At 36.7% G+C, this 24,453-nt stretch overlaps 1 protein-coding gene across 3 annotated transcripts in view; it reads right to left on the bottom strand.

The window, feature by feature from the left end:
• Positions 1-631: 631 nt before the first annotated feature.
• The window catches only part of LOC131072857 (probable transcriptional regulatory protein At2g25830), a 101,423-nt gene continuing 77,601 nt past the window's right edge, over positions 632-24,453 (bottom strand). For all 3 annotated transcript variants that reach the window (XM_058009138.2, XM_058009140.2, XM_058009139.2), the window contains one exon: positions 632-1,176. In XM_058009138.2, the coding sequence (XP_057865121.2) occupies positions 1,084-1,176 (93 nt within the window). In that variant the 3' untranslated portion in view covers positions 632-1,083. The remainder of the gene's footprint in view (positions 1,177-24,453) is intronic.

Genomic DNA, 24,453 nt, shown 5'->3' with positions numbered 1-24,453 from the left:
GATAAATCTTCCATTTCTATTTTTCAATTAAATTTGATTTTTGTTTCTTTGATATTAACAATTGTTTGCCAACATCCACCAAGTTCGCAAAGCCAATCTTTCTAGAGAATTGACATAGAACTTAACCATAATAATCCAACGGATATACCCTAAGAAAACTCTCTATCCAATGTCTTAATCCACAATCAATAGTTACAATACAATAGAAGTTTTTTACATGCTTCATGAGATCTACAATGTACATCAAGAAGAATTTTGGCAGCACGACCTTCTATGAAACATAACATGCAATCTTCATCCTTTGTATATATATGCAAAGAAAATTTAGAAAACTAAGAAAAAATATAGGCTCAAAACCATGAATCAAAGTCAAGTCCAAGTGACCAATATTCAATCCATGCACCCCATTGCAAAAGTAACTCCTAACATATAATGTCACTCTCAATTGACCATTCAAATATATTAAGAAGCTAATCACAAGCAATTAATTATTATTTACCAAATTGCTAAAGTGTGAACAAAATGAATACATAACAAGATCAAAACTCTTACATTACTCTTCCTTTTTTTTTTAATATTAATCATAATGTCCATCCATAACATATTGGAAGGATTGCTAATCCGTGGCATCTTGAACTACTAAATTAGTCTTCCTTTTTTTTTAATATTAATCATAATGTCCATCCATAACATATTGGAAGGATTGCTAATCCGTGGCATCTTGAACTACTAAATTTGTAAGAAATTCTAAGACTTCAACTCCATTTATCAATAGTTTTAGATGACCTACAATCACTTATTTCACTATAGACTTCATTAAAATCAGTGAATACTACTCTTAAAGAGGAAGGATTTTATGCCCGTGCTTAATTTAGTTAAGCCTTTAACTCACCTTTGATCTCTTAAACTACAAAATTTGTAAAAATTCCAAGATTAACTCCATTGATCAATGGTGTTATATGACCTCCAATCACTTAATTTCACTATAAACTTCATTAACATCGATAAATAAATACTACTATTAAAGAAGAAGCAAAGTATATTCTATGTATGTCTATGGGGAATTCAGGTAAGCCTTTAACTTCACTTTTGATCTGTGTAAACAGCATCTACATCATCAAGTTCAAGTAACTTTTCTATAAGGTCTCTATTCAACTCCATAGCTTCATCATCTGGCTGTTTAAACAATAGACAAAAAACAAACCTCATCATGTAGTGTCATAAATAAACAAACAATAATGCCATGACTAAGCCAAAACCAAAGTTGTAAATATCTAAACTAGAATACCTATATTTAAAAAGAAATTACGTATAATACGTCAAGTGATATCATTTCAAAAATAAAGTATAAGTATGTTATGGTTAGGATAGGATCATGGTACAATTAGTGTTATGAGAATGGTTTGCTTAGAGTTATGTGCATTCAAAATACAAATAACTATAAATTCATCAATTTTCATAACCGAAAAAGGAAAAATACTTGAAGTGAAGAATATGCTCAAATGATCTCTAACAAATTGAATAATCACAGGAACGGTGAAGCAATATCTGTAAAATAAATCCTCAAAAATACTATCAATTTAAATCTTAAAAATTTTAATGGTTAAATTTTAAGTTTTATTATTTAGAATAAAATTTTTAATTCATTAATTATATATTTAAAAAGACCATAGATTGAACAATGTTGTGTCCATTATGATTAAATTTTTCATCTAATTTGCCAATGCACAGGCCTATCTTGCTCTTGCCAAACCAATTGCCAACAACGGCAACAACAAAGGGATTTTGTAAATTTGTATTGTGATCATTTACCATGCCAGTCACTTTGTCATATGCAAAAATTTATTTTAGTTTAGAGCCACTTAGAAATTCAACGCATAAGGATTAGCAATTAGATATTCATTGAACTCCCTTTGGGTATCCCTCGCAGTGTTGAGCCACTCACTAAGCATTTCCTCCATTTTGAACATAAACTGTTCTCCGTAATTTATATTAACACAATCCGCTGATAAATTGGAAGTTGATATAATAGAAAATAGCTTTAATTATGATCACTAATATCTTCTAATTACAAAATTTAACATAATAGATACTTCTACCAGCACAATCCAAATTCAATTTTCAAGGGAACTTCCTATATTTATGTTAAAAAAATATTTTTAACCAACAAGATACAACAAAAAGACAAATTTAAAATATTGATCAGAAAAGAATTCTCTTTTTATCAGGTGGGCATGCAACTTATCATTAATGACATGTCTCTGCCATGACAACCATACTCGAACCATCTCTAATAAGAGAAAATTGTATTGTTTCAAGACTTCACAATTTTCTGAAACTCAGATCAAACCCAAACATCAATCTGATCCTACATTAATAAAAACAAATGATATATATACAGCATCAAGGCATATATAATTGTTATTAGGGAGTGATCTTACTATCAACTAAGGCAGCCACCTTATTAGTAATTTATGCTACAATCTCAACCTTAGCGGAGCAGCAATTCTATCTTAGAAAGAGCAACCATTCTTACTATACTAACAACAGCAATCAAGGATAAGTAGTAGTGATTCTATCATCTTAGGAGACAAACAGTATAACAACAGTGATTAATATCTCTGCACACAGCACATGTGAATAAGCAGAAGTAATTCCTTAGAGATCAGCGAGCAAGACTAATAACAAAACAACTATAACAAACAGCATGAGATAATTGAAGTTGTTAAGGAAACATGAAGAGATGTGATCAAGGGAAAGAAACAATAATTAATCAACAATTGAAGAAGAGGCATGTCTCCTCACAAATTGGCTCTCCTCAAGGAGTAATAGGATATAAAATGGCGAGGGCTGCAATGGAAGGAAGCATCATGGAATCACTCAAGTACGATCAGATCAAGCATATTCAGTAAATAAATACAATTACCACGGAAGATCAAAACATTCAGCATAAGAGCGCATTAGTCTAGGATCCTCATAGCAAATGAACAACATGTTAAATTCGTGCCCTAGATCAGTAATCAGATTTGTAACATTTAATCACGCCCTAGTTTATTAATCAGATTTGTAATTTAGTAAACTATAATCAAGTAAATTCAAGAATGAAACAAGGAACCAAGAGACAAACACAAATACCCTGGGAAAACCTCCAAGGAGGAAAAACCCAGCATTAAAGACCCACAGGTCAGATTATGTATTCACTCTTATTGCACAAATACAATACTTAGCTTGCTTTTCTGAATTTGATCTTTATATATCAGATCTGCCATTTTTGCATGCTTCAAGACTACACCAAAATGCCCTATATCCTCTTGAATAAGTTCGCCCAATCCTTGGACAAATTCGCACAACCTTCTTTGGTGATTTCGCACCTCTTGTTTGCAGAGCTAATTTGCTGATTTCATGGATAACTAAATTGTATTTGCATTTGCAATTTAACCTTTATTTATACGAGTCCTTAGCCTTTATTAAATCCAAGTCGGCCTCCCTCTTTTGGCGCCAATTTATTTATTGTGGCGTGGAGTATTTAGGGTGGCGTGGAGGTATAGGGTTGGGCTCAACTTGGGGGCATGTTACCCCTTTAGGATAGGGCCCAGTCCTATATGGGTTCGAATGCTGCCTTAAGGCAATCCGAACCCATTTTTACCTAGTTACAAACAACACAACATATAAACCAAAGGAATTTATCTTCAGATCAGGCATAATACGACAGATTGATTTATATCAGATCTGCCTTCCTCAGCACTTTCCTTCTCACAATCAATTGTAATATATATATACATGTTGCTTATGCATAATAAATAATGCTTAAGTGTATGATTATATGATAGAATATAAGATATGTTTGATTGTCTGAAACCCATCTTGTAGGAAGGGCCTGGGGTGTAAGAGGTGGGTGACAAGAGGGCTACACAAGTGTCCTAGTGTTGACCATAGTGGCTCCTAGGACAAGAGGGCACTTACATAGATGAGCAAAGGAACCCCCTTACGACCTTCGCCCAACTCCACAAGATGGTGCTTGTCTTTAGGAAGATGAGACATTGATGGGAAAGTAGGTACAAGCTGCTAAGCAAGCAAAGAGGGCTCTGGCAGTCATCCACTCTTGGGCTTAGTGTAGAAATGGCTTCAGGCAGACCTATCATGTCTCTTCCTCCAAAACCTAATATGCATGTATGCTAATATTATGGATGGTAGTTGGATGCAATGTGATCTTTGCCTAGCCCAAGTAATTAAATATACATATATTGTATATGTTCCTTATGTTATGATTGCAAGATTCAAATTCAGAACATGGTAGGATGTAACCCTAACCCTAATTTGTTGCAATTATGATTATAGGGCAAATTCTAGGGTAAATCAGGAAGGGGACATTAAAAAAGGTATCAGAGCACTGATCCTGCCAGCTTGTAGGGTAAAGATAAATTAATGAATCATTCTAGCAAATGAGAAGGAATCTAACAATACGTGTTTGCATATATCCATGTGTATGCTCCGTATTTGGTTCATACCTAATGTGTTTGACTACTCCATGAGTGTATATGATTACTATAGAGAAATATATTTTTCTAGAGGTAAATTTGAAGTCTTTGGTTGTTTTAAATAGTTTAAGGATCTTGTAGAAAAATAGATTGGTAGGAAGATTAAGTTTTGAGGACTGATAATGGTGATAGAGTTTTGTTTAGTAGATTTTGATAGATTATGGAAGGACCATGAGATATAAAGATATAAGACAACTTTACACTGCTTAATGAAATGGAGTTGTAGAAAGAACAAACGTGACATTAATGGAGGGTTAGTAGAAGTTGAGTGGTGTTGGCTTGGAACAATTTTTTTGAGTAGAAGCGGTTGTGGCAAAGAACCCAACCTTTCATGCAAGGATGAATCATATTGATCTCCAATACCATTTTGTTTGAGATAGGCCCTTAGCAATTAAATGAGGGTGTTGATACTCCCTTTGCTCTTACAAGGTGTTCAACAAATGGGAGAATGTTGAAAAAAGTGTCTCAACCTTGCTCTTAATGTTAAGATTACAAAAGGTGCAATTTTTGGATATAAATTTGGAAAACTGAATTTCTAGTCCATAGAGTGGGTTTTTGGGTAAAACAAATATTCCTTGTTGCTTAGCACCGCCCGTGGGGGTTCCCTTTGCGTAGATCTCTTCAAGTAATTAAATTTTAAAAAAAGGGCCCAGTTAATCCACCAAATCAAAAGTTATGGCCATAGAAGTTTGCATAGGAAATGTAAAAAAGTCATTGGACTCATAAAAAAGCTATAAAGTAGAGTTACACCTATTGCACAACTTATGATTTGTGCTATGACACATCATAAGTAATATTTGATTGGGGGATAATTTGGGTGCCACTTTTTGGATGGTTTTAGCTCATCGGTTTCTAGATACCATTTGGTGGTTTCAAGATTTGTATCTCTTATATATTAGATGCTTGAAATGGAGGTTGACTGTAGAATTTTATAGATATTATTAAGTTGTAAGAATTTTCTAGATCTCTAGTTGGTGATACTCTTGTGAAGGCTTCATCTACAAGTGTATTGTAATTGTCATTTACTAAATAATATATTGAGTTGCATTGGAGAGGGGTTTTTCACTCAAAAGGGTTTTCCCCACATACGCTTGTGTTATGGTGTATATTGTTTGTTTTATGTTTAAACGTGTTTCTACTTTTTGTAATTGTTAAAAGATTGAAATTTGCACACTCATCAAAATATTAGTGTAGGAAGTATTTCTGCATATCTTGCTTCCTTTCACTCAAGAGATTGACCAAGAAACCAATAGAGAGTTGATGCATAAGATGTCAAAGTTTGAGCATTGGCACAAGGTGTTAGAAAATTATGCATGATACCGAGTACATTTAATCAATTTTCTACATAACTCCATGAGAGAAAAGCATGCATACAAGCTTATAGAATAACCAAATGCATAGATCAAATAGACAAGCCACAAGATAGCACAAGATATAATTTGGAAAACCGTCAAGAGGGAAAAATCCAATCTCTAAAAGCATCCATACTCCATCTACTATTCAATAATATAACATTACATCCACTTATAGAGTTACACTGAACACTTTTGAAACATCAAGCCTCTCCAATGCATCTTCGATGTGTTGAAGCATGAATCTACACATCCCATGCCGTGCTTCACATATGCACTCTTCAAAAAGATTTAATACTATGACAATCTATAATGTCCCCTTTTGGGACATACCAAAAAATTGCCCAAAAATAATAAAAACAATAATATTCTCTTCTCTAGCTCACTATCTTGATGATGAATCATAGAGTATGATTTGAAACATTGATGAGAAATTGACACACACAGTCAAATCTAGAAGCTCAAATACACCATAACAATAATATAATTTATTCACAAGATTATTCTTTCATTAAATTACATAATAGTAGTTTAATCTAGGAAAATATTTAATTAACATTAAACCAATGATAATGTAGTTTCCTACTGTGAACGTGCACAATATAGCTTCAACCATATTAGAAACATGCGGGGAAAACACCATAGGATGTTGGGAGACTATCCTCCACAATTAAACTCAGCAGTGTCGAACAAGCAACCAACTCAATCTAACGCCTTAGCCCACAAGAAACCAACTCAATGGGTGCCCACAAGCAACCAACTCAATGGTTATCCACTTAAAGGGTAGGATCTATGCTCCTGCATCCCTATTGTGTTTCCTTGCTTGTTTCTCATAAGATTGCTTTATTAAATCTGATGAATGATTATTAGTACTATCTCCTTGGTGGATTGTCAAGTTAGTCAAATAAATAAATTAATGATTCATAGCTACGTAACCCGGGGATGCGTCCCTGGGCTAAAATCCCCCGTCCCCGTACCGGGGACATTTCGGGGACTTGGGGACGGCTAGGGGACGTCCCCCCCTTGTCCCCAAAATTGCAAAATTTGTGGGAAACGTCCCGGAAACTTGGGGACGGTAGTGACTCTCAAAGGGGATGTCCCCCCGTCCCCCTTTTCCCAGCACATTTAAAAAACAAAAAAAGACTCATGCTTAAAAAAACATTTTTTTAATTTTATTATAGGTCTATAAAATTGGATTTTCACTAATATGATGGGTAAACATGTCTGAATCACTTCCAAAAGCACTTAGAAATAATGAGCAGCAGCCTGGTAATAAATTTTACAAACACTTAGAACACGGTAGTGCATAAAAAAGTGGTTGTTGGTCTGCATATTGGACTTTTCACAATTATGAAAGGTAAACAGGTCTGAATCATAGCCAAAAGCACTCAGAAATATGAATAACGGCTTGGTATAGAATTTCATAAACATCCAAAACTTTGTAGTGCATAAAGAAGTGGTTGTAGGTCATAATAGAAATGGAAGACTATCAAAATATCCTTCAACCACAAAGAAACAATGAACTACATGCAAACAAGTGTTGGCATATTGACAATGTATTTTCAATTATGAATACATATTGAGTATTGACAATAAATTCTGCATTATGAATGCATATTGAGTATTGACAATGAATTTTGAACACAAATGTGGTATGTTAAGGTTCTATAATGTACATATACCTGCTTTATCCATGTTTTCATGTGAATATAATGTATATATACATGCTTTATCTATTTTCATATGAACATTTTAAATTTCACTATATATTTTAAATTTTCCCTATATTTTATATAGCCGTCCCCTTTGTCATCCCCCCGCGGTCCCCAAAATTGGCAAAAAAGTTTGCCGTCCCGGAAACTTGTCCCGCCGTTTCCTGCCGTCCCCATCCCGGAAACTCGGGGTAACATAGATTCATAGAAGAGATTAAATAATAGACTCAATCACATTGCATACCAATTATTCTGCTAAATATAAATGGCTGTCTTAATTCTGAATTCTGTTCAAAACTCCAATTGCTGATCTTATTCATTATTTGCTTTTTGCAAATTAGAGCTGTCTTATACTTCAGATCAGAACTGTCTTATATATCAGATCAGAACTACCTTTCTTTTTTCCAAGTCAGATCTCAATTGCTTCCTCCATTTATGCCTTTTCCACAATGAAATGTTTCTTCCTTTATATCTTTAGATTCAGCTGAAAGGTCACTTCTTTTCATAAATAACATCTCATTTTCAAGGGATGTGTAATGTCCCCATTTCAGACTTAACATAATTTAGCCCTGAGACATCAATTTTAAATTAAAATGAGAATGGTAATATATTAATAAACATAACTTTATTAAAACTGAACACATTTCATTATAATATTGAATTTAAAATTTAAAAGAGTGGAACTTATCTTGGCAACTCTCTCTGATTTACCCAAACAAAATTCTTCAGCATGTTGTTGACTCCTCTTAAATATTTGTTGACCCTTTGGTAATGCTGATTGCTCAAATCACAAACAATAATCTACAAATTCCTTGTAAAAGCTTAATGGGGCTGAAGTTAAAACACAACCAATATCTCCAAGTATTACAAATGGGTCCCATTCCCTTTAGTGGAGCTGCTGCTAAAAACACAACAAAAATTGTGAAATCTTCAAAACCTTTTCTGCAAATACTGTTGGAAGATTCTTTATTTATAGGAATCTGAATAACTATTGTGTGCGGCCCCCAAGCACTTTGGCAAGCTTAAAATCTGAATTTCTACTAAAGTTCTTTTTCCTTAATCTTGATATCTCTGTCAGATCAAGAGCCCCCCCCCCACGTGGAATTCCTTTCTTTCTAATCCGCTTCCACATCACAAGATAATTATAAATGATGCTGAATTAATATATGTTTTCTGAGTGTTGCTTGAGTCAAATAGAATAATAAAATCTGATTATGTATTTCAGATATATATCTGCTGTAACCTCTTAACATATTAACTAGTGCATATTATAATCACTGCTGTGTAACCTCTTAACATATTAACTAGTGCATATTATAATCACTGCTGTCTGGAGATTTATTGATGTCCAGTCATAACTAAACTTACGGAATTTTCACTGCTGCCTTCATAATCCCCCATTTCTTTAGACACTCTTCCCATTTTATATCTTATCTTCTTATCCCCACCACCTCTACGTATGCCTTTTGACTTATATAGAAAGGCATTCTTTTGAAAGGTCATAGCCTTTAGTTATAGTTACTTTTTCTTAATCACATCTTTTACTTATTACTAATCGCTGCTTTTGGTTAACTTTTAAATGTTGTATCCTTCCATCAAATATTCTTTTATTTATACATGGGACTCCGAGTGCATATCCCCTTTCATCCATATACCCAATAGTCTCTATTAATTTGTAATAAATAATCCCATGGAATATTTGACGGCGCCATGACTCCTTTATTTCTTCTTGATCGTTGTATTAGTTTGTCGAATTTCTAATTAATTGATTTGTCAGCTAAGATAATCTCCACTTTCCAACACTCTAATATTTATCGACCATGGTATTTGGTCATTTGCATCTTGATTTTATGTGTCGATAGTACTTTGTTATTGAATATATATAAATTATATGTTTAATATTAATTTATCTTTTTATTTGAATATTTCAAGATATTACTAGTAATAAACATTAATAAATATTAATTAAATAATAATATTTAATAAATAAATAAATTCCAAATAATCATTTTTTGGTAGTTATTATATTAATCAATAATAAACATGACAGTATTATTATAATATTAATATTATTTTTATATTAATGAATGATTAATATTACTATTAATATTATTAACATCAATTATTAATTACATAATAAATGATAATTTATTATTATGATGAAGAATCACAAAATCTATTATTAATTACATCACTAAGATGTGGGGTTATGACAACCCTCTCATTTTAGAGGAAAATCGTGAAGTCTCATAAATGAGACAATTTTCCAATATTATTAAATGTTAATTAATAAATGTTTTAATTATCGTATTTATTTAATCACAATAATCCAATGTCCAAAGAGGGGTTATGACAATCCGCCCTTCTCGAATTTGCTTGTCCCCACTTTGAAATAAAATTTAATAATAAATGATAATAATAAAATTAAAATATTTAAAATTAAATTAAAATATAATATAATATAATTAAATATGATTAATTAAAAATTAATTAAGTTAATGAAAAGTCAAAAGACATGAAAGGAAAAGTTGCGACTCCCTCAACAATGAGATATAAAAGGGAGAAGAGAACCTCACATGAGAGGGGGGATAATTTGGAAATGAGAAGTGCAGATCTAATTTAAATAATAAGTGCAGATCTGATTATGAGAGGTTGTGTCCCTTTCAAAGGGTAGAAATAATGAAGAGTTGCACTCTATCAAAGGGAATGGTGAAAGGGTGTGTCTCTAGCCAAAGGGCATACATGATGAAGAGGTGTGACCTCTCCCTCACATTGAGAGATATAAAGGAAAGGAATCAAAAGCATCTAGTAAGAGCACCATGGATCAGATCAGATCAGAACTGTTATTAAGTTACAAGCAGTAACATCCTTGTTCTTGGTGGTATGCATGGGGATGTGTTTAAGAAGTATCCTTAATATTAAATATATGAAGCCCAATAATGTTCTTATGCAGAATTAATAGTAATAATAACATGGACTGCAATATGTATGATAGTCATACTTAATTTCATATACGTATTCATAATACATAAGAAATATATATACTTATAGTCTAAATCATGTTATTACTTTCCGTATTTAAGAAGATGGGATTGAGATGTTCCAAAGAGGGGCAGTCTAAATCCAAGCAATAGGTTAAGTTCCAAGATAGGGTCCGGATCAGCGACCAATAAGCCTTGAGGGTATAGACCCAAGATAGGTAAGGGCTTGGATTTGTAAACTTTGATGGAACCTATTGTAGTTGGTCTCTAAGCGCTTTGGTAACATATGTAAACCCTTCTCCCTTAAAACTGAAGTAGTAGCAGGGTTTGATATCTATATTAAGAACTATGAATAATGAAATTAATCAGCTAATGAGGAAAATAGACAAGCACTTGTTAATAACTTATTGAAGAAAATCTATCAATTTTAGTATATTTAAATAGATTAGGTAGGAGACATTACAGGATGTCTCCCTATTGGCAATTGACACTCATCCGGTGACTTTTAATGCTTGATTTATGGTCTAGGGTTGTCATTGATGGCAACTCTTCTTGGAGATTCGATCTGGCGGTTGTGATTCATACTATCCGGAAGCTGGAGTTAACCGGTAAAATAGGGTACTCGGTAATGTTGTGGTCCGGAATGATTTATGATGATTGCGGTGTTTTTGGTGATTGTTTTGTGATCGCGGTGAATGGGAAGATCCTTAGGAAGCGTGTGATTACACTCTTTTGGTCCGGTGCTATGTTTTGTTCGAGATTAAAGCTGACTTGGAGCTATACGTTACACTTCTTGAAGCCGACTTGAAGGAGATTACTTTTATGTTAAGACCAGATATATAAGATCGATTTGGCGATTGATTTTTGGTGTATTAGTAGTGTGGTGATCCGTTTTGGTGCGATTGAGCGCAGTTTCACGTGCGCATTTGTTTGTTAGACAATCCGGTAGTTGAATGAGACAGAGACAAAGTGTTTGCAGAGTGAAGACAGTCAGAGATTTAGTGCTTAACCAGAAAACATTTTTGCATTATTATATGCTACTTGAGAGTTCATTTCATTGTATTTTCTCATTGTAATCATATTGTAAGTCAGTGAGACTTCCCTGAAGGTTGTAACCTCCCGGGCAACTATATTTGAGCAATGAGCTCTAGGCAGTGAGCCTGAATGCAAGTGCATTCCCCATCTATGTAATATTTATGTACTCCTGGCCATAGTATATGATTATTGTGGGTTCCAACCCCACCGTAGTTTTTCCCTTTCCGGGTTTCCATGTAAAAATTCTAGTGTTGTGGATCTGTGGTTTATTTGTTGCATGTATATGTTTTTTTCTGTTATGCATTGCTAACCGGTGGATAAAGAATAAGTTTGTGGATTTGGTTTCCGACAGATCACTTATTCACCCCCCCCCCTCTCTCAGTGATCTCTGATTCTAACAATTGGTAAGAATTTCATGCTTATGTTTTGAATGGTTTCGTTTCAATTTTGGAGAAGTTGCGGACAGGATGGGACACATATCTTGGGTTTCTTAAGATGGCATATGTAGATATATTGAAACATGTATAGATTTGGACATCCGATGTGTGTATATATGTACAGGCAATTTTGATGCACACCCCATCTTTGGCATTACTGTCAAAGGGGGAGAGATGGGGTGAAAAATGTACAGGCTAATTGTATGTATGGAGTGTACAGTTCGGTGATGCAGATTCTTGGGTTATTGATCAAAGGGGGAGTCTTAGAATTCTTTTATTCTTTTTCATCCGGTGTACAGGCTTCACAGGTGTTGCCATCAATGCCAAAGGGGGAGATTGTTGGCAATTGACACTCATCCGGTGACTTTCGATGCTTGATTTATGGTCTAGGGTTGTCATTAATGGCAACTCTTCTTGGAGATTCAATCCGGCGGTCGTGGCAATGAGCCTAAATGCAAGTGCATTCCCCATCTATGTAATATTTATGTACTCTTGGCCATAGTATATGAATATTGTGGGTTCCAGCCCCACCGTTGTTTTTCCCTTTCCGGGTTTCCACGTAAAAAGTCCGGTGTTGTGGATTTGTGGTTTATTTGTTGCATGTTTATGTTCTTTTTTGTTATGCATTGCTAACCAGTGGATAAAGAATAAGTTTGTGGATTTGGTTTCTGGCAGATCACTGATTCACCCCCCCCCCCCCCCCCCTCTCAGTGATCTTTGATTCTAGCAATTGGTAAGATTACGTTTTGAATGGTTTTGTTTCAATTTTGGAGAAGTTGCGGGCAGGATGGAACACATATCTTGGGTTTCTGAAGATGGCATATGCAGATATACTGAAACATGTATAGATTTGGTCATCCGGTGTGTGCTTATATGTACACGCAATTTTGATACACATCCCATCTTTGGCATTGATGTCAAAGGGGGTGAGATGAGGTGAAAAATGTACAGGCTAATTGTATGTATGGAGTGTACAGTTCAGTGATGCAGATTCTTGGGTTATTGATCAAAGGGGGAGTCTTAGAATTCTTTTATTCTTTCTCATCCGGTGTATAGGCTTCACAGGTTTCTATACTTAGTCATTTTTCACAGGTGTTGCCATCAATGCCAAAGGGGGAGATTGTTGGCAATTGGCACTCATTCGATGACTTTCGATGCTTGATTTATGGTCTAGGGTTGTCATTGATGGCACCTCTTCTTGGAGACTCGATCCGGTGGTCGTGATTCATCCTATTCGGAAGCTGGAGTAAACCAATAGGTAGTTAACCGGTAAAACAGGGTATCTCGGTAATGTTGTGGTCCAGAATGATTTCCGATCATTGCAGTGTTTTTGGTGATTGTTTTTGTGATCTCGGTGAATGGGAAGATCCTTAGGAAGCATGTGATTACACTCTTTTGATTCGGTGCTATGTTTTGTTTGAGATTAAAGCCGACTTAAAGATGCATGTTACACTTCTTGAAGCCAACTTGAAATCACTTACTTTTATGTTAAGACCAGATATATAAGATCAATTTGGCGCGATTTTTGGTGTATTAGTAGTGTGGTGATCCGTTTTGGTGCGATTGAGCGCAATTTCACGTGCGCATTTGGTTGTCAGACAATCTGGTAGCTGGCTGAGGTAGAGACAGAGTGTTTGCAGAGCGAAGGCAGTCAGAGATTCAATGCTTAACCGGAACTCATTTTTGCATTATCAGATGCTACTTGCGAGTACATTTCATTGTATTTTCTCATTGTAATCATATTGTAAGTCAGTGAGACTTCCCTGAAGGTTGTAGCCTTCCGAGCAACTATATTTGAGCAGTGAGCTCTAGGCAGTGAGCCTGAATGCAAGTGCATTCCCCATCTATGTAATATTTATGTACTCCTGGCCATAGTATATGAATATTGTGGGTTCCAGCCCCATCGTGGTTTTTCCCTTTCCGGGTTTCCACGTAAAAATTCCGGTGTTGTGGATCTGTGGTTTATTTGTTGCATGTATATGTTCTTTTTTGTTATGAATTGCTAACCAGTGGATTATTTTAAGGCTGCGATTTGTTTATTAACTTCTGCTAACCCTAGTTTGGTGGGGCATGACACAGTCCACTCACCCAGCCAACCTTGACCACTAAAAATATGCTTGCATATATAAACTCAACCTCACACAAATACAAAAAAGTGGTAAGATAAAACCATGTGCCTCGATACCATGATAATGCAAAACCATTGACCCCTCATTTAATATTTGATGCTAAAACATTTATAAGAATTAGAGTAAAATTAAACACAATTTTGCTTTCCATATATGCAATGTTCGCAAAATCAAATTCAACATTACAATCATTCAACCCTTGAATAAGATTTTTATTTTTCAAGGTCCTTAAACCCTTCTCACCTATTTAACCTATTCTTTGGTGCCATAACAATGTTTTCATTACTAGCAGTTTAGTCTCCAAACCATGAGCACCCTTAGGAAGCCAAAAAGCATGACCAATAGAAGTAGACATAATGCACCTCTTTGTTGTTGGTTCCAATGGTGAAGATGGAGATTCTACAAATCTCTCCACTACAAGAATTGAAGAATTATTACATGAACACCCTTAACAAGAACCATTACACCTTTGACAATCTTACACCCTCCACTCAAGAAAGCAACATGCACATCAACATCATTTAGTTTACTAAAAAAATTAGCTTCCATGCCAAACCAAAGATATGAAATACACCATTGGTCCCTTCACTTGTCCATCGAGGAATCTAATCAGGACTCTACTACGACCAACAATTTTCAAATGAGAATCATCTTTGAGGTACACCTTCCTTGGTCCCACCATCATATTCTTCATATTTTGTAAAACCAACCTATATGTAAGATCATGTAAAAAAAGGGACCAAAGTCTATCAACCACGCACCTTCTGATGCATGAGTAGCCAAGGCAGCGCCAAAAACATCACCTTCATCCTAAGAGGATCTTTCAAACTCATCATCAAAAATAACTTCTTTTGTTTCTTCTTCTCCTTACAATCTCTTCTTAGATGTGCAATTTTGCTACAATTCCAACATTTCACCTTGAACTTACCAAGAGATTTGGATGTCCCTTGGGATTTGGATCTAGATTATTCTTGCTTCTTATCCTTCTTGCCATTTTCTTTAGATCTTCCACAAACCACTAGGGCCTCCTTAGCTAACTCTGAACTTTTCCTTCTAATTTCTTCTAGAAGCAAAGATGTAACCACTCCGTCCATCTTGAACTTGGTGGTGGTGCTCCCAATGGCCATAACAAGGTGATCCCATGAATATCACAAAGAACACAGCAAAGTCGTACACCAATCCTCCTCCATTTTCACTCCCAAGGTATGCAATCGTGTAACTACCATATTGAAGGCACTCCATTTTCATGACAATTTTGGTTTTTTTTGCAGTTCCTTTTATCAAGGTTACTTTTGTTCTTTGGCTGTCTTTGATTCTTTTGCTATGGGGACCACCAGCATCTTTTGAAGATTCTAATTTTTTCTTATTCACTGCTCACATGTCTTGGCTAGGACTGTAATGTCCCCTTTTGGTGATACTTAGAATTTGTCTTCGAAAGAATAACTATAGCTTGCAACCAATACTGTGAAGTCAACCTCAATTTGCTTAAGTACGCAATGTCTTTGATTCTTTTGCTATGGGGACCTGTTGTGACGTATTCACACATCGCCCCATTGCAAATGGGGACGCCTGCTTTTTGCTTTCTAGGGTTTGTTTTCTGGGTCTTTTAGGGTTTTGTCTGTTAGCCTTTGCATGATGAGTGTTGTCAGGGGGATCACTGGATAGCAAGCTTTGCTTGAGCCAGGGTGAGTCCACGGGGCCCCAGAATTAGGGTTTCTTTGAGAGTCTTCCTTAGGGCCTGGTTTTGCTCTTGTTGCTAAATGTGTCTTGCTTGGTAAGTGAGTATCATCCTTAAAGGTCTGAGCTAGGTCAAGTTGGTGAATGATGAAGTCTGGAATGTCACCCCGATCTTCAAAAGCCCTGAAATTTGGCTGTCTGGAATGTCTTCTTGATCCTGAAATTTGACTATCTGGAAAACTGAAGAATCCTCCAAAAACTAAATTTTGCAATATAACTCCTGGAGGTCCTATTGTGACGTATTCACACATCGCCCCATTGCAAATGGGGACCCCTGCTTTTTGCTTTCTAGGGTTTGTTTTCTAGGTCTTTTAGGGTTTTGTCTGTTAGCCTTTAGCTTTAGAGTGTCGCCAAGGGGATCACTTGGATAGTAGGTTCTGCTTGGGTTAGGTCAAGTTGGTAAGTGATGAAGTTTGAAGTCCTGATCCTGAAATTTGGCTAAGTCTGGAAAATTCTGATCCTGAAATTTGACCAAGTCTGGAAACTGAAAAACCTCCAAAAACTAGATTTTGCAATATAACTCCTGGAGGTCTGAAACCACTCTCAAACATCCTGAAAGTATATATGGAATATAACTTAAAGTATAAGAAATGTCACTTATACTTAAATGTTATATTCCATAAAATTTTCCTGACGGAGAGTTCAAAAAGTCAAATTTCGCTCCTGACCCTTCCTGAAGGTCCAAAGCGAATTTCGCTTCTGACCCTCTCAGGAGGTCCAAAGCGAATCTCGCTCCTGACCCTTGCTGAGGGTCCAAGGCAAAAATGTTGTTTAAGTCATATTTGTCACTGACTTTTCTAATTTGCTTTGTGCACGGTCTCCTGGAAGGATGATTGAACATGACTTGATGCTTGGGAAGATTTGGAGGCGTGAAAGATGGTGAATTTTGAAGGCTAAGGGAAAAATCGCTCCTGACCCTCAGAGAGGGCCCAGGGCGAGATTTTGATTTCCTTCATTTTGCAATGGAAAGAGACCGAGTTTTGATCATGAAGGGGAAATAAATGACTTTCTCCACCCGCCTGAAGAAGTTTTGACTAAAAATGATGAAGGACTTTGTTGAAAACAGAAAAATCGCTCCTGACCCTCAGAGAGGGCCCACAGCGAGAAATCTTATAAGGGTCATTGCTAGCCGTATTTGGTCGACTTAAGATGTCAAAGGCATGGGGATGGATGAAATGAGCACAATGAAGTATCCAGACTTGATCAAAGATGATAAATGGAAGGAGTTTTGCCCAGGAAAGGTAAAATCGCTCCTAACCCTCAGAGAGGGTCCAGAGCGATTTTCTTTGTGTGCACATTTTTGGACCTTTCTTGGACATGAATTTTTATTCATAGCAAAAAACAAGATGACATCTTCCTTGGCAAAGTGATTTTTAGATGAAAAGTGAAGCATTTTGGTCCAGGTAGCAAAAATCGCTCCTGACCCTCAGAGAGGGTCCAGAGCGAGATTTTCAAATATGCATTATTCTTACAAGATCAAAGTATGTTTTATGATTGGAAGGGATGAAGGAAAGCATGTTCTATCCGTTGAATATAATTTGGATGATCAACAAAAGAGGAAATCAACCCAAAATCAAAAAATCGCTCCTAACCCTCAGAGAGGGCCCACAATGAGAAACCTAATATGGGAACTTTTCATCCAAGTTTGAGGAAAGCTAAGGTTAGGCATGGGTTAGAAACGATGTTTGAAATGCCTTGGAGTGAAAGGAGATTGTTGAAAGTCAGTATTTTGAAGGCAATTACAAAAATCGCTCCTGACCCTCAGAGAGGGCCCATAGCGATTTTCCAGGATTCTCTCCTTTGTTTGAGCAATTGAGGCAAAATCCAGTGTGGATAGGAAGAAGAGATGATGTTTTATGCCTTAGAAGCAATTTGGAGTCCAAAGGATGGAGAAATATGCCTAAAACCAAAAAGTCGCTCCTAACCCTTGTTGAGGGTCCAGGGCGAAAATCACAAAAATTGCATGTTTTCCTCAAAATTGTGCTAAGGCAAGGATAGGGTAAGGCAAAGAGACCTCCAAAAGCATGATGAATGATGTTTTGCCTTTGAAACTTGATGATTTTTGTCAGAAAATGAAAAATCGCTCCTGACCCTCAGAGAGGGCCCAGAGCGAAAATGTTGAAAATCCTCATTTTGCCTTACAACAACGAAGCAAATTTGGTTGGAGTGGATAAAGGAAGGACATTGCCAAATGATGAATAAAGTTTTAATGAGAAGGGATGGAGAATTAAGCCCAATTTGCAAAAATCGCTCCTGACCCTCAGTGAGGGTCCAGAGCGAAAAAGCTTGAAAGAAGATTTTATTGCTTATTTTGGAGGCCTAAACGTGATCTAGCTTGGTGAGAAAGTGTTTTGGTGAGGAAGTGAAGATTTGTGGTCAAAATTTAAAAAAAACGCTCCTGACCCTTGTTGAGGGTCCAGGGCGAAATTGCCTTTAAGGACATTTTTTTCCTCCAAAATTGTTGATGAATTAACTCTATAGTGCAAGGAAATGGATTTTGGGAGTGACATTGAAGGGTCAACAATCAAGTTGAGGTGGATTTTAGCTAGAAAATGAAAAATCGCTCCTGACCCTTGCTGAGGGTCCAGGGCGAAATTGACATTTCCACCTATTTTTCCTCACACAAAATGTCAAATTTGAAGTGCAACACATCAACTGGATATCAATTTACCCTCCAGGAGATTTTCAAGTCAGGATGTGAAGTATTCGAGGCTAAAATTAGAAAATCGCTCCCGACCCTCAGAGAGGGTCCAAGGTGAAATCATCATGGAGTTTCATCAAGCCTTGCTTTAAAATTCATACTCTCCAAATTGCATTAGATCACCAAAATTGCTAAATTTGAGGCATGTGGAAAATTAAATTTAAATTTGAAAGCATTTTGGCATTTAATAAATTAATTTTAAGCCTTGAGAAAATCGAACTTTTATTTTGGAGGCATTTAAAATTAATTTTTATTAAATTAAAATTGAATATAAAGCGCTCAAGGCCTTATTTTTGCTTTTATTAACCAAGTCGGCCCCCTTTTTTTGAGATTTTATTTATTTTTTACCTCCTTTTTGCCAAGTCGGCCTAGAGGAAGCAAAGGGGTGAGCGCTCTATATATTGGAGAGGTTTTGTTTCACATTTCAAATCATTCAATCACTTCCTTGAGTGCGAAATTGGAGATCAAGTTGGAGGTGCGAAATCTAGCTTGTTGGAGCGAATTTCTTCTAAGTGTTGAAGGCAAAGGAGTTTGGAGTCTATAATTTTCCAAGCTAGAGGAGGCGCAATTTGAGAAGGCTTTGATCTACACTTTGCCTAGCGAAATTCATCTATTTTTACATCATTTCTTAGAGTTAAGTACTCAAGAGGAGGTATGGCGAAATCATCTTAACAACCTTGTTCAAGGTTTGATTTTTAGACATTTTTAAAAAAAAAGTCTAAGACTTGAGAGTTTGATTTTGTTGATTAATTAATTAGGAATGAAGAATTCTAGATTTATCATGAAATTTCCTAATCAATATCTTGAATCTTCCCTTTGGAGAGTCTTAATTTCACACTTTAAGATATAATGCTTAAAGACTAATTTTGGAATTTTTGTGTAGGCATCAAATGGCGACTCCCAAGCCCGGAGGATCTACAAGTCGGCAAGCTCTCATCAAAGAAGATCCGGTCCAGGACAAGGATGATCTCCTCCAGTCCAGCATCATTAAGGACAACCTTCTCCATCTATCCTCTAGTCTAGCATTGATAAGGACGGCCTTCTTCAGACAAACATCATCAGGAATAACCTTCTCCAATCCAGCATTCCAAGGCGAGGTACATCATCATCCTGCACATCAAAGACAAAAGAAGTCAGAGCAAGGGTTCGTTGGGGAAGCAGATAGTTTCAGAAGAGTTAATTAAAGCTAGCTTCTCAGCAACATCAAGTTGAATATCTACCAAATTACAAGTGTCAGACGAGGTGGCATCCTAGTCATCACTCCTCCAGTCGGGTTGGTCCACCTCAGCATGTCCAGATTCAATGTACCTAACTCATGGGAGGTGGCACAAACTTTGATGTACCTACCCCAGCTATCTATTGGTCGAATTTTCCAGAGAAGACATGTGTCCAATTAATACAATTTTATCATTGGTGAAGCATTAAATGTTATGTAATGGTTGTAACAAACCCTAATTAGGGTTTTCATTATTGAATCTTGGCCATTGATCTTAAATTGATCTTAACCATTGAATTGTATTAAGGGCACTATATAAGCCCCGACTCTTCATTTTGTAAAGGCAGTTAAGGGGGAGTTAGAAGATAGGGAGTGAATAGTTAGAATAGTGAATTAGTCAGTTGATAGTATAGCAATTAGAGTAGAGTAGAGAGAGAAGGCAAAGATTGTTGCCAAGATGTTGTTGTAAAAGACTTGTAAAACTTCATTGAAGAAATGGTGAAATTTATGGGTCGATTCGACAATTTGCATGGTCTCTATACTTCTCATATTTGATTTCATGTTATTAGATGAGTGGAAGAAACGTGTTTGATTGATGGTGAAATTCGTATATCCATACTACTAGCAGTTTGTTGATTGCAGACTTGCCTTGTGTAGTCAACTGGAATCATTCAGCTTAAGCTTAACTTCAATTGTCGCTTCTTCATTGATATGTATCAGCCTGATGGTGTCTATGCCTGTAGTGATGATTTGAACATCATAAAGCTTTCCTTCGAAGATCGCACTAACCTTGTGGAGATGGTCCTGTGATGTCAAAACAAGACTTAGTTAGAATTTCATCAAAGATCAATCATTGCTCCTACATTCTTAGTATCAGAGTTAGATCCTTTTCTCACCCTCATCCTTTTTCCTTTTTTTTTTCCAAATCTAAGCCGGTAAAATCCTGTGTTCCAGCAATATTCAAAGCAAATCAGACGTTCAGGTCATTGAAGTGCAAGTCCCCTTGTGATTCCAGCAAATCACATCATACCACAAAGAGCTTATCCACACGTAGAGATCCTACAGAAAAGAACCTTGAAGTCATCCCAATTGATCCTTTTCGCGACATCTTCAGCATTCGGAGACTTTATTCAAGAGAGGATAAGGTACCTTTAGGTATTTTATTCTGTGTTCGCATGTGCATAAAAAACACATCAACAGGTCTGAAACCACTCTCAAACATCCTAACAATATATATGGAATATAACTTAAAGTATAAGTGACATTTCCTATACTTAAATGTTATATTCCATAAAATGATCCTGACGGAGAGACCAAAATGTCAAATTTCGCTTCTGACCCTTCCAAAGGGTCCAAAGTGAAATTCTCCATAAGACATTCTACTTTGACCAAAACCTAGAACTAATGCATTCCCAGGCTTGAATGAAGGTAAAAACGCTTGTTTGAATGAGGAAATGTGAAAATGAAGTCAGGATTTGAGCCCAAGGATGATTTTCACTCCTGACCCTTCCAAAGGGTTCGGAGCGAAATTTTTCTCCACTTTGCTCTTTGAATTGACCAAGTTTGTTGACTTCTGGGGTGTGATGGGAAGGTTTTGATGCACATTTGTCTTTGAGAGGAGATTTGAGGTGACAAAACGATGGAAATTAGCCTGAAGTAGGAATTTCGCTCCTGACCCTTCCAAAGGGTGCAGAGCGAAATTCTTGAAAACACCTCATTTTCTCCCTTGTTTAGACCAATGTTCTAGTTTTGAGGTGATGGGATGCGAAAATGTGAAGGATCTTGGCCAAGATTAGGAATTTCGCTCCTAACCCTTCCAAAGGGTCCAGAGCGAAAATCCCCTTAAACCTCAATTTCTCACTTATCAAGGCCAAGTTTTGAGTCCTAAGGCATGTATGGAAGTATTTTGACTTGTTCTAGGCCTTAGAGAGCGACTTGAGGTGGAGGAGATGAAGGATTTTAGCCAAGAAGATGAATTTCGCTCCTGACCCTTCCAAAGGGTCTAGAGCGAAATTCTTGAAAACACTCACTTTTCCTTTAGCCAAAGTCAAGACCAAGGTAGAAATGAAAGGAAAGTAGTCTATGTTTGCCTCCCAAGGAAGATTAGAGTTTGAAAAATCAAGAATCAAGGTCAATACATGATTTTCGCTCCTAACCCTTCCAAAGGGTGCAGAGAGAAAATCCTTATATCTCTTGTTTTCTTCCTTGTTTTGGATAGGCATTGGCATGGTGAAGGAGGAATTAGTATTTTTCTTGCCCTGAGAGGTAGTGGGATGCTTTAGAAGATCAAGTTTTTGCCTAGGAGATGAATTTCGCTCCTGACCCTTCCAAAGGGTCCAGAGCGAAATTCACTATAAACCTCATTTGCTACCTTGTTTGGGCTTGAAACCTTGTTCCTTAGGTGGAAAATGATCTATGTTCGCCTCCAGAGAAGATTGAAGTTTGAAAAATGAGCAATCAAAGCCTAAAACAAGATTTTCGCTCCTGACCCTTCCAAAGGGTCCAGAGCGAAAATCTACCTAAGACTCATTTCCTCCCTAGTTTGACCAATTTTTGATGTCCAAGGCATGTTGAAAGAGAGAATGGGCATATTGAAATCCTTAGGGATGTTTAAAAGCGTTGGAGAATGAGGGTTTTAGCCAAGAAAGGAAATTTCGCTCCTAACCCTTCCAAAGGGTCCAGGGTGAAATTCCTTGCAAACCTATTCTTTTGACCTTGTTTAGGCTTAAGACCTTGTCCCATGGGTGAAGAATGATGTTTAGTTGCCTTCTAGAGAGGATTGGAGTTGAAGAGATGAAATATCAAGTCAAGAAAGAGATTTTTGCTCCTGACCCTTCCAAAGGGTCCAAAGCGAATTTTCTCAAAACCTCTCTTTGCTCTCAACTTTGTGCTAGATCAAGTGTGGGCTAAGGTAAAATCAAGAAGGAGATGTCCCTAAGAGAGACTTCAAGTGTGGGTTAAGGCCAAATCAAGAATTTCGTTCCTGACCCTTCCAAAGGGTCTAGAGCGAAAATGCTACAATCACTTGTTTTCCTTGCAAAATCAAGTCAACTTTGAGTTCTTATAGCTTGGATGAGTGTGAGGAGAGGCATTCTTACCCTTTTGGAGTTGATTGAGGTTGAAAGATGGAGGAGTAAGCTCAAACCAAGGATTTCGCTCCTGACCCTTCCAAAGGGTCCAAGGCGAAATTGTGCAAAACCTATCTTTTCCCTTAATTTTATGCCAAATCTAGTGTGGATCAGGATCAAAGAAGGCCTTAGGAATGACTTCAAATTGCCAATAATTATCAAGTGAGAAGAATTTGAGCCAAATGATGAAAATCACTCCTAACCCTTCCAAAGGTTCCAGGGGGAAAATTCTTCAATCACCTATTTTTCCTTGCAAAATCAAGTCAAACTTGGGTTGGATGAGAGAGGAGAAGTGTTTTCTTGCCTTGTGAGGTGGATTCAAGTTAAAATGATGGAGAAATAAGCCTAAAACAAGATTTTCGCTCCTGACCCTTCCAAAGGGTCTAGAGAGAAAATCCTAAAAACCACCTTTTTTTCCAAGACTTGAGTGAAGTCAGGCCTAGACTAGAGTGAAAGAAGCTATTTGGAATTCCTTGGAAAGATTTTTGACCACCAAAGATGCAAATTTTGAGCTAAAATTGAAATTTCACTCCTGACCCTTCCAAAGGGTCCAGAGCGAAATTTTGGATAGGTCTTGTCCCTGGCTAGGTTTTTGAGCGAATTTGACTTTTTAGGCCTTGTGAAGATCAAACCAATGATGCCAAGTTGGGAAGTGGATTCAATGTGAGGGAGTCTTGATGAAGTGAAGTGCAGAAAATGAAATTGGGTGTGAATAGGCAAGCAAAAAGTGGATTTCGCTCCTGACCCTTCCAAAGGGTCTAGAGCGAAATTCATCAAAATCACTATTTCCCCTTTGTGTCAAGACAAGATTTTGATTCCTAAGGCATGAAAGGACTAGAGGGAAGTTATTCTTGCCTTGTAGGATAAATTGAGGTAAAGGAAGTGTTAGATCAAGCCTAAAACTTGAATTTCGCTCTTGACCCTTCCAAAGGGTCTAGAGCAAAATTCTTAAAACCTCTCTTTTGCCCCAAATTTACATCAAACTTGGTGTTGGTTAAGAATGAGGACACCCTTGGGAATGTATCTAAGCAAGTACGGTCACAAAGTGAGAAGAACTTGAGCCAGGAATGCAAAATTCGCTCCTGACCCTTCCAAAGGGTCCAGGGCGAAACTCTTATAGAACTTGTCCCTAGAAAGAATCCTGAGCAAACTTCATTTTGATATCTTCTTGTTGATGATTTAAGGTAGAAAATGTTATGCTGAAATGAATTTGTTATATGACCTTAATCATCTTTTGGTTTGTCTTGCAGATGAAAGAAGACCAGGCCAAATCAAGGACAACCTCCTCCAGTCCAGCATCATCAAGGACGACCTCTTCCAGTCCAACATCATCAAGGACGACCTCTTCCAGTCCAGCATTTCAAGGAAAGGTACACCATCCATCCTGCACATCAAAGACAAAGGAGGCTAAAGCAAGGGTCCATTGAAGAAGCCAATAGTTTCTGAAGAGTTAATTAAAGTTAGCTTCTCAGCATCATCCAATTGAA

Source organism: Cryptomeria japonica, chromosome 6, assembly GCF_030272615.1.
Source record: "Cryptomeria japonica chromosome 6, Sugi_1.0, whole genome shotgun sequence".
Classification (NCBI taxonomy): Eukaryota; Viridiplantae; Streptophyta; class Pinopsida; order Cupressales; family Cupressaceae; genus Cryptomeria; species Cryptomeria japonica.
This window is presented reverse-complemented; position numbering and strand designations above follow the sequence as displayed.